Here is an 11794-nt window from a genome sequence, read left to right as displayed (position 1 = left end):
GTGTATAGATATATATATATATTTTTGTGTATAGATATATATATATATTTATGTACATATATATTTATGTACATATATATATATACGTATGTACAAAATCATGAAGACAGTCTGTCGTTTTCTTCTACTTGATTGTGGCAGCTCCTGCCATATGGATGGTAGCAAGCTGTATTCATTTATGCCCTTTCAATGAATCATGTGTGGACACATGACTGAATTTTTAATTTTTAATAAGTCCTGAAATCAGCAGGTTCCTTGTTTGATTCCACTGCAAGGCATTTTGGGCCTATATTACTTACGCCTTTGATGACCTACCTTGTGAATGAAATTGGGTAGACTGTACCTTTGGATGGATTGCATCTTTGATTTAAAGGTCCAAACTTTTTCACCCAGTCTGAGAACTACTTGAAGGGTATGTGTGTCTGTGGTATATACACAGCCACTTATTTCTACTTCAGTGAGTAGGTTAGTTTATTAAATAACAGAAACTCATTTAGTTTTATATGTATGTCTTGTGTGTCTGTGTATGTCTTGAATAATGAATATTGTTTTTGGCCATTTCTTGACTCCTTTTGTCTTTTTTTTTTTTTACTTTCCAATTCTTTTCCCCCTCAGTTCTCGTCTCTGGAATGGCTCTTCAAGACTGGGGTCATATTAAATTGTGTAGTGGATCATGTGTATTTTACCTATTACCTAACACATTTTTAACCTGGGGAAAATTTGCATGAGTTTCCTCTTCTATCCACCAGTTTGTTTTTTTTTTTTTCCCCCCCTCTTATTTTGTTGAAAGAAGGAAATAACTTCCTTTTTGTCCTATTGTCTACAGCCCTCCTTGTCTTGGCATCTAGCTTAGGTTACAGGCTTGAAATTGAAAATATATATCTATATTGTAACTTTTTCCATTTCTTCTATCTCTCCATCTTCCACTCAGTGCTGCTCTATTCTTTTCCTCCTGTTTTGAATTGGATAGTTGTGGGACAAATGAAAACAAAATGTAGTAAACAGGGGTTTGCGGCACAGTTGACTTCTGAGCCCCCAAGACAGTTGGTATTGTGTAATTCTGCTGCTGCTGCTGGCATGCCTGGGTGTTGTTTCCAGTGCCAGTGTCAGAAACCTAATGTGGGCCTGGCACAACTTGAAATTTATTTTTTTTATACATTTTAACTTAAAAGTGAAATTTGGTTGGCTTTTCAGTTTTTCTTTAACTTTCATTGCTTAAATGCATTTATCCCCTCCCTTTCTAAAACATAAAAAAACCCCTTTCCCACTACAATGACTTTCTTTGTATTTGCTTTTTCTTCTTTGTTTGGCTCCAAATCAACTGCACCAAATGGTTAGCTCTTTGTGCTGTTACAGACACACATGATGCTGTGTGAATGTGAAGTAATGCTGTTGCAAATTCTTGTCCCTGCCTAGACACTCAACTAACTGTCTGTACAAATTCAGCAATTCCATTTGTTTGGAAGTTTGTTTCAGACACATGGGTGGTTTCTATTAATTCTGAACATTGTTGAATACCTGTCCAATCTTCAGTCTCCACCCACCAACATATTAAATATGAAATGATGTTAAGACTGGTGGTCATGGCTGAGATAGAACTGGATTTTATACTTTCAACACTAAGGCACTAAGTTTTTAAAATTCTAGCAGGTGGTGTGGGTCAATATATTATGTACCAGTAACATACTAGGGTTCATATACATTCCTTTCTGTTAGTGCCTCATCCAAAAAAAAAGTGAATTTTTTTCTTCATGTTAAATGCTTAAATTAATTTTAAATGCAAGTTAAATTTTTACAAACATTTAAGAGTGTGAGAGATTAAAAAATTAGTGCTTTGCTTGGTTCTTTTCCCTATTTAATCTTGTTTCTTGTAATTTTTTTCTTCCAGATTGGAGTCATAGCACCCTGACGAAACCTTAAGTCTATGTACAGTCATCCAACATCAGATCATCATGAAGTAGTAATCACTTCCCATTTCCGGCTGGACTTTATTCTGCAGCAACACTACTGCTTCTCATAATAAAAATGTTTTACAGAACTCAGTTTTTTTTTTCACTTCTTTCTCTTTGCACGTTGAGGCCTGGATATGGTTTCTAACCCCTCGCATATTCTGACAGATTTATTTAAGGGGTATTTTGTGTTTTTTAAATTCCAATTATGTTCAAGAAATCTAGCTGGAAATCATTTTAATAGAATAAAAACCTGTAATTTTATTAAAATTTTTATTGGCTCAATAACTAAAGTTACAAAGTGAGTGTTAAAAAAAAAAAGAAACAGCAATGTGTGGAAGTTTAGGCAAATATTGATAAAAGTAAGTAAAATGCCCACTAAAACTGTTGGTGGGTTGAAGAAAATCAAGTAAAATGTAAGATATAAAACTGTTCGGAGATTTCCAAACCAAACATTCTATGCCTCTCTTTACAGAAGAAGCACTAAGAGTGAAGAGGCAGGCTGACACCTGCTTAAAGGAAATGTAAGGGATCATGGTTAACAGTGAAACTAGCAGGAGGAAAGAAAGTAAAATCTAAAATATGTGCAAACTGTACTGAAAATTTCTAAGGTCTTCAAATTCATAGATTTAAAGTTTTTTATTTATTTATTTAGTCTTCATAGATATGCAGCACTTAGCTGCTAGTAGCTTTTTTGAGGTGTAGTACTAGTTGGGCTAGGTACTCCTCACAAATTTAGCATGTTGATCAGCTTCATTACTCAAAAGCAAATGACTTTATATTAAGAGGCCCTTCGGCCGGGCCTGCTTTCTTGGGATGGGTTTGCTCTTGCCATTTTTGTTTTATATTTTTCTATTTCTGATGGTTACACGTGATGAGACTTCGTAATAGGGCATGCAGCATCACAAGAAGGCCATAGACCAATTTGGTGAGTCTATAGCTGTCATGCATTAGCATAATCTTTCTTCATCAGAGGGAGTAGTGTCTCTCTTAAACCCAATGCCGCTTCTGCATTCAGTGGTACGTACTTTGCACACACTCTCAGACACACATACACACACGTGGTGTTGGTAGGTACTCTGCTGATGCTTACAGTGGAAGTCACACTGTTACGGCAGTACACTGATGCGGTGGGATTCAGGACACTTGAGGATACTGCTTCGATGAGTTGAAATCAAATAGAGGCAATGCGTGAAGTTCCAAGTTCAAACCCAGGGTGTCCAGCCTTCATATAAGACAGCTAAGTTGTCCAAATTGGTTGCTTCCTTCAGAACAAAATCCACCTGTAATGATAATGAGTTCATAAGAATCACCAACCTTACAGTTAAATCATTGCCAAATAATTTATGCTTTTAAAAGCACTCTGGTTATATTCACAACAAATATTTTCAATCATAATAATTTTAACATCCACTTTTCCATGGCTGCATAAGTTAGACAAAATTTATTGAGGCAGATTTCCTACAGTTAGATGCCCTTGTTGCCAACCCTCACCTGTTTCTAAGGTAATATTTTCCTTTGATTAAATCTGTTTTCACAGGATATTAGAAGTGAAAGCTTTAGCATGATTGTGACATTTGTGAATATAATAAATACATATAAACACAATAGGCTATTTCACTTTCCATCTGTCAAATCCAGTCACAAGGCTTTGGTTGACTGGAGGCTACAAAATGCCACTTCTATACCAATGAATTGCCTTCATCCAACCTAATTTAAAAATCTCTTGTTTGGTGGGATGAGGCATTATAACTTATTTCAATTATTGTCAGCCATTAAGTTGGAGCACTACAAGGTATAGTTAATGAAAAGCTAATTTAATTGCATTTCCAAATAGTAAGGTACTTTTGATTCTTTGTGGGAACCAACTTTGAGACATGTACATCACATTGTGCTCCCCTATTATCTAGCCTTTCCTGCAACTCCAACCAAGTTTAAAGAATAGACTTGACTAAAATAATTTTGATACGCTGGGAAAGAAGGTAATTTTATATAAATCAAGTTTACAATGATTTCAATTCCTTTCTGTTATTAACGTAAGGTTGTCAATTCTACATCATTTATTGCCTGTTTTCCATGCTGGCATGGGTTGGACAGTTTGACAGGAGCTGAAGGAGTGTTTTGGCATAGTTTCCAAGGCTGGATGCTCTTCCCAACACCAACCATTTTACAGAGTACTGGGTGCATTTTATGCAGCACCAGCACTTACGGGCCCACAAGATAGGGATGTTCAGCTGGAGAGGGTTGCAAGGGCAACCACACTTTTACTTAGCTTGACATGTTTTTTTCAAGCACAGCCAGGAGTCTTGGTCCAGTCATCTCTGAGTCCCAATGTTTGTAGATCCTTTCTTACCACTTCATCTCCCCTCTACAATTAGAGATTGGCACTTCTTGATGATGCAACTGTCCTCATTCATACATTTATCTTATAATAGGCATTCATACATTTAGACAATTGGCAATTCATTTGTAGTACGTTTTACCTCAATCATTTTTTTTTTACCTATGGAATCCTTTGATTTCTATTTTACTATATTGAACCCCTAGCCATTCGATGTTTAAAAAACCCTATTTTTATAATTATTGCATAAAAAATTGTTAAACTATTTTGTGTATTGTAGAAGTATAACCAATTTATTGTACATAAAATTTTAACAACAAAATCTTAAATGAACCCTGGTTGAGAACCACTGTTATAACCTGATAAGATTGAAGTGTTTTTTTTTTTAAGGAATGTAAATAAGCAAAATGTTTTTCAAATATTTTAGCACAAATCACAACTGTATGTCTACATTGCCATAAAACTAGTCGGTTCAACAAAATAAGTAGAAATGAGCTCAAACTTAGCAAGATGCAGAAAGGAATAAGATAAAATATTGGCATTTAGTTCATTTCATTGCTTTACTGTTTCTGCCTTGTACAACAATGGTTTCTAACAGTAGCATGAGGTCACATTTATCAGAAAGGACTCTCTACATTTCCTACTTACCTTATACCTCGAGGGTCCACACAAAATACCTCATTGACACTTTTTACTTCTTCCCAGCTCCAACATTGATCATCTCCCACTCTCTTCTAAATTGTGATTAGCTATGTGGACCCTCTACAGCCAGAAACCTCTTCTGCTCTGGCTCCTTAGATACTTTTAATCCTGCTCTTCTAACAAAGCCACCTCTTGAAGGCAATCTCACACAAGTGCCTTTGACATGAAAAAGAAGCACCCAGTATATGCTGGAAAGTGGTTGACATTAGGAACAAATAAGTATCAAGTTTGATAGAATAATCTGAATGCTAAAGGATTAGACATGTTAAATCTATGATTCTTTTGTTCTTTATAGTCCAGGAATTTGAACAGTTACTAATCTAGGAATAAATTGGTTCTACCAGGTTGACTTGTCCTTATGTCCTTACACATTTCAGGAAACTAAGACCATTGATAAACTAAGAAAGCTTCTAGGTGGTTGTTCAACTTGTTGGAAATCTCACTGAATCACATTCTTCTACCTTAAAAGCAGGAGGACAGAAAGTAGTCTCATATGTAACCATCATTGTCATTGTTTTAATGCCTATTTTTCCATGCTTGCATGGGTCAGATGGAATTCTAAGGCTGGATGTTCTTCCTGTTGCCAAGTATGGTGGTATTTCCCCATGGCCAGACATGTTTTCATGGAATATTAGAAATGTAAGATATCACTTGTATGACAGTGACTCATTTGCAACTAACACACACACACACACACACGACAGGTTTCTTTCATATTCTGTCAACCAAATCCACTCTCAAGGCTTTAGTTGACCTGAAACTATAGAAGACACTTGCGTAAAGTGCCAAGCAGTGAGACTGAACCTGAAACCATGTGGTTGGGGAAGCAAATTTCTTAAACACAGCCAAGCATGCACCCTTACTGTTCCTGAAAAATAAAATGGAAAGGTCATGGCTGGTATGCCTTTGATTGTAAGCCTGCTCGATCACTACTAAGCAACAACAAAGATCTTGATAACTATTCTTTAAGGATCTTGGCCTGTTTTCATAGTCAATGAGAGATGATTTAGGCCAGGCAGAACAGAGCAAAATTATACCAAAAGGAAACAAATTTGTGATGAATGTCAAGTGTGTGGAGTGGGGGTGAGGGTAGTTTGACATATGTCAAACAACAAAGATATATTGGAAGGAATAATCAAAGAACATGCAGTATAATAGATAAATAAACTGGGTTGCTTACCAGGCAGTCTGGGTTCTACTTCCATCAGGTACTTATTATTTTACCAAATTTAAACCCAGACCCTGTTTTAACCTTAAATTGGTCTACAACCCATCTACCTTCCTTTACTACCCATGCACATCTCTCTACTGTACAGTTTAATCAGTCACAGTTACACACAACTGCCTTCTTTAAACAGTTTCTTTTAAATCTTAGAAACTATAACTTTGAGTAAGCTATTGTTACCTGTTCCTGAGCAGTCAGACGTTTATTAGCATCAGGATCACGTCCATCCAGCTTCATTTTCACTCTCCGCCATACGCTTACAGCGTAGGAATTGCGTTCTTGGATTGCTAGAAAGATAAAGGTAAATGTTGCATGAGTGTGTGGGTATATATATGAAAATATATATTGACAGAGATAAAACTTTACATACATTATCACATTTACCACTTGCTACTCTTGTAATATCTAATGTAATTTTACAGTGAAAATTTCAATTTGTTCATTTAATTTGTTATTTCTTCACACACACACACACATATATATATATATATATATATATATACACTGTATTAAAAGAAAGACCTCTGAAAAGAATGGGACAAAGTAGGAAGCAAGGAAGAATATTAAGAAACCACTAGAGAAGGGGAAAAGTGTTCCACATTTCAAATGGTTGTGCTACTATGAATCAAAATGCCTTAGTGGTACTGTATATGTAATAATAACAGCTTATACATCCTTACTGACACAAAAAATAAAGGCCTGGAATTGCTAAGAGGTTGTGGAACAAAAAGAATGTATGGGAAAGAGGAACTGTTCTAAGTAGACCTGACAGAGAGACTAGCTGATCCATTAGGGATGATCACTGAGACACTGAAAATATCCAAGGAAGTAGAATTTGCCAGTCATTTACATAGAGTGAATCAGGTAATAGAGGAAAGGGTCATCCCAGTGATTGGTGTGGCAGTATCATCCTCAACAAGAGAAAAAGAGATGCTTTTGAAAGATGGCAACTCCAGAGACAGTGAACTAATGCAACTAATTAAGAAAATCAGTTTAGATGAGATGCAGTTTGGGTTTGTGCTAGGACAAGTTACTGCAAATGCCCTCTTTCTAGTTCTTAATGTGCAAGACTGAAATTCTTTGACAGAATACCACTCTGTAATCTAGTGGTTCATGAGAAAACTTAGTGTAGATGAATGGTTTATGAGAACAATGCAAGCCATGAAATAAAATGCTGTCAGCAAGGTGAGAACTGGTAACAAGTTGAACAAATTCAGACTGCAGGGAAGCTCACCAGAGCTTGTTTCTCAACTCCCTCCTGTTTGTTATAGGTCTCCAGAGTATAACAAAAGTTTAAGACTGGCTGTCCATGAGAACTCTATACTGATGTCTTAGTTCTTGCAGTTGAATTGGCCAAAAAGTTAGAGAAATTTCAAACATAGAAGGAAATAAGACACGACTATTACCTTTTGGAGAGTGATCCTGCTCAATATGCAGGAAAGGAATATGTAGGTATGTCAGGATATTGCCAATGTGTGGGTGCACAAGAGATGCAGTGGGAAAACAAGCTGGCTGACAGAGATATTGCATAAACAGCAGATATGCTCTTTATGCAGCTATAGCTCCTGTAACATGAATTATTTTAAATATTCCCTTGATAAGTTCTGTCAACTAAGCAATCTAATTAGCTGTGCTTGGGGGTGTTCCAAAACAATTATAGCCAAAGTAAGAACAGGATGGAAAAAATTCATGAGAACTATTATCTCTGCTGGTAAGAATTCTCTTAAGAGACGGAAAGATTATGTAAGAAGTGCAACATTGCATAGTAACAACATATCAGCACTGAATGTGGAGGACATGAAAATGCTATAAAGAGATAAGGTATGCATGCTCTGTTAGATGTCTGATATTAGTGGACATGAATGACAGAACACAAGTGAGCTGATAGAAAAAAAACTGGAAATAAGAGGATGACAGTTGTGTTAAAGTGTGGGTAATCCAAATAGGAGAGGGTATGGGAAGAAGTGAAAACTGATTGCAGAAGATTAAATCTTATGAAGATGATATGGGACAACAGCATGTGGCAAGATATAAAAAAACAACCATAAAATAATGGAAATAGATCTACCAAATCTAATTTAATGTGAGGGTGTAGCAGGTGATGTGTAGTGTAATCCATAATGCAGTGACTGCACAAGCAATGGGGGTGGGGGTGGGGGGTGGGCTCTGCTCTAGAAATTTCTTTTGACACCCAGCAAACAGATAAACCTCGTAGCTAGATACTCATCCAATGATAAGTGACAGAGCTTTTTGGTGATTTGCTGTGTTTGAAAAGATGTGTCAAGCTAAGTGAAATCGCAGTCACGGCCAGTGCTAGTCACCTGTGAAAGGCATCCATGTCAGTGACAACTAAAAGGTACCTGTAGTGGTGACACGTAAAAGGCACCTGATACATTCTATGGCATGGTTGGCATTAAGAAGGGCATCCAGCTGTAGGAATCAAGCCAAAATAGAGTGGAGCCTGGTACAGCTCTCTGGCTTACCAGTTCTAGTCAAACTGTCTAAACCATGCCAGAATTGAAAATGGCTGCTTAAATGATGATGATGATGATGATCTGTGTATCGATATTGCAGTTTTTATCCAAAATAAAATTTCTTATAGATATAACACTGTTTCTGAAATCTATGTCTTTTTCTACATGTTTTGTTCAAGATAAACGTTTCTAATATAATTTCAGGACCATTAATTTGGCAGGAGGGGAACAGTCAGTTATATTGACCCCAGTACTTAATTTTCTTTATTTTATTTATCCTGAAAGGATAAGTCCTCTCTGTAAGGTAGTTGGTATTTGGAAGAGCATCCAGCTATAAAAACCATGCCAAAACAGGTGCAGTCTTCTGCCAGGCCAGCTGCTGTCAAACTGTCCGACCCATGCCAGCATGGAAAACAGACGTTAAATGATGATGATGATGCAGATGATGATGCACTAAACAAATGCAATACGTATTAAAAAGTGACACAAAATCGTCCCAGCAGTGGCTAGCAAAAATTGCCTGATGCATTTTGACCATGTCAATTGCAAATACTCACTTTCATAGCATCAAAGCATTACTGGAAACAGGGGATCCAATATGATTTAAACAATGGAAAAGGTGAATGAAATTGATATGATAAAAGTGAAACATTGATAAGAAGTTGGGGTATTGTAGGATCACATGGGTGGTGGGCGTTCAGATGAAAGGCTGCATGTAATATTTGATGTGGAGTCTCTGGGAGAGAACCATAATATGAATAGCAAGAAAATGTGAGGGAGACACTTGTAGGTTAAGACTTGGATGAGATAGACAGACAGAAAGGCTAACAGAAGACATTGCCCAACAACTGATAGCTTAAATATTTTCATAGAAATTATTACAGAGGCAATGCTGGATGCACTTCCTTTCTTAGATTACTCCTTGCATGAGAGTAGCACTTGTAGTCAGTCAGGCAAACTGAGGTAATTACCATAAAAGAAAAAAAACAACTCTTGCTAAAGAGCACAGCACATTGTCTATGAGTCTTCATGACTATCTGGAAGTTAACAGTGGCAGAATTAAGGGAGGAGTAGAAAAGATAGAGAAAGAAGGAAGGTGTGTGTGTGTGAAAGATAAAAACAAGTTGTTTGGCTGGAATCAAAGTAAGGGGTATGTGATGACCAAGGGTGTGTTTTAGCATAAAGTTTTCTTTGTACAAATACTTTTCAAACAGAAACTGAACCTCTGGCCAATATTGCAGCCAAATCTACTTTTTACAAACTTTTTACCATGTTAAAAATAAAGACCACATGTTATACATTGTAAAGTCTCAGACCTTAAAAAAAACAAATAATTTCTTAAAATGGATAAGAGCAAGAAATGTTAATCACATGGTTTGTTCATCAAACATAATGATGTTAAAGTGGAGTTGATTGATGTGACACCAACAAATAACTGCTTATGCTACTTTGAGACAAACATTGAAGTAAAACCTACCTTTACCAGTACGTGGATCCCTGGACACTTTTTCTATTTTTTTGACACTGCCAATATCTAAAAGAATAAAAACAAATTTTCACAGATGAACAAATGAATCACTAATTAATTTCAACTTATCCAATGAGTTTATATTTAGGACAGTGGCCATTCATATTCAGGACAGTGATCAATCCATTATTATACTTAGGACAATGATTAGTCATTAGTAAAGTAAACCTAATTAGATTATTTGCCAGTTCCAACAATGAGTATTTTAATTATTAAACAATGAAACTGTTTAGTAATTACATCATAATGTAAGTGGCTGTGCATTTCAGTTATCTCTATCCTTAACATAATCCTCCAGTAAAATGTACATGATGGTCTACGCTAAGGCTGACAATTTTGAATTACAGGTACAAATCCTACAAATTTCCACAAAATTTACATCAGCCCATTTTCACCAATGAAGCTTGAGTCTATCTAACACTATGGATGGTAACACTTTTCCCAAATGCTTGCACTGGGATTGAACCTGTGACTTCAAAATTGCAAAGCAAACTTCTTAACCATCCATTTGTGCCCGAGTCCTTGTCAGACCATGTGACATGTAAATGCAACCAAATTTTACAATGTGGCTGTAATAGTGACATGTAGCCAGATGGACTGTATGACTGGACATTGTTTACACTTGACTGAGTTTACTATACAAGCTTACCCCCACCATCTCTACACCACAACCTCCTCCACTTCACTGCCACCATCTCTACACCACAACCTCCTCCACTTCACTGCCACCAATTCTACACCACCTTTATCCCCAACCATCTCTACCTCACTTCAACCATTATCTGTTTTAGTCACATCCAAATAAATGAAGAAAAGAAAAGAATAAATAAAATGTATTCTACTTGATTTAATTGCTACTCCTGATTGAGGAGTACCTGGAGGAGTTCCAGTAAACAACTCTCTCCCAAGAGGGGTCATCTTTTTCAGCAGACAAGGCTCTTTGTCCAATGGTTTCTTCAGGGCTGAAACATAAAATAGGTGTGATTAGTGGCCTGGTGGGTGGCAGGGGGTTAATGCAAGGAGTAAAAAAGAAGGAAAGTAAATGAGATAGAGAGGGGGATGAGGAAAGTGAAAGAGAAAAAAAAAAAGAAGAGAAGCATAAGGTATGCATGTGTATCGGACAAATAATGGTTGTTTGATTGGCATTGAAGTTAGGTTAACATGTGACAGACAAAAGGAGCATTGTTTGACTGGAATCAGTATTGGTAACATGATAACATCATCATCATCGTTTAACGTCCGCTTTCCATGCTAGCATGGGTTGGATGACTTGACTGAGGACTGGTGAAACCGGATGGCAACACCAGGCTCCAATCTAAATTTGGCAGAGTTTCTACAGCTGGATGCCCTTCCTAACGCCAACCACTCAGAGAGTGTAGTAGGTGCTTTTACGTGTCACTTGCACGAAGGCCAGTCAGGCGATACTGGCAACGGCCACGCTCGAAATGGTGTCTTTTATGTGCCACCCGCACAAGCCAGTCCAGGGGCACTGGCAACGATCTCGCTCGAAAATCCTACGGAAGCCAGTCAGGCGGTACTGGCAACGATTTTACTTGGCTTGCCGGGTCTTCTCAC

The 11794-nt window shown here is 37.0% G+C and overlaps 2 protein-coding genes across 7 annotated transcripts in view; one reads left to right on the top strand and one right to left on the bottom strand.

Annotated features, from left to right (window-relative positions):
* The window catches only part of LOC106881268 (heterogeneous nuclear ribonucleoprotein D-like-A), a 29740-nt gene extending 27702 nt beyond the window's left edge, over positions 1–2038 (top strand). For all 4 annotated transcript variants that reach the window (XM_052969579.1, XM_052969580.1, XM_052969578.1 and 1 more), the window contains one exon: positions 1889–2038. Coding sequence is in view for 1 of the 4 variants with exons in the window: in XM_052969580.1 (XP_052825540.1) it covers positions 1889–1920 (32 nt within the window). In the remaining 3 variants the exon portion in view is untranslated. The remainder of the gene's footprint in view (positions 1–1888) is intronic.
* Positions 2039–2205: 167 nt separating this feature from the next.
* The window catches only part of LOC106882826 (serine/threonine-protein kinase SMG1), a 197669-nt gene continuing 188080 nt past the window's right edge, over positions 2206–11794 (bottom strand). For all 3 annotated transcript variants that reach the window (XM_052969574.1, XM_052969573.1, XM_052969575.1), the window contains 4 exons: positions 11062–11181; positions 10169–10225; positions 6398–6504; positions 2206–3232 (listed from right to left, as the gene is read on the bottom strand). In XM_052969574.1, the coding sequence (XP_052825534.1) occupies positions 3155–3232; positions 6398–6504; positions 10169–10225; positions 11062–11181 (362 nt within the window). In that variant the 3' untranslated portion in view covers positions 2206–3154. The remainder of the gene's footprint in view (positions 3233–6397; positions 6505–10168; positions 10226–11061; positions 11182–11794) is intronic.

The sequence above is a fragment of the Octopus bimaculoides genome, chromosome 7, assembly GCF_001194135.2.
Source record: "Octopus bimaculoides isolate UCB-OBI-ISO-001 chromosome 7, ASM119413v2, whole genome shotgun sequence".
In the NCBI taxonomy this organism is placed as follows: domain Eukaryota; kingdom Metazoa; phylum Mollusca; class Cephalopoda; order Octopoda; family Octopodidae; genus Octopus; species Octopus bimaculoides.
This window is presented reverse-complemented; position numbering and strand designations above follow the sequence as displayed.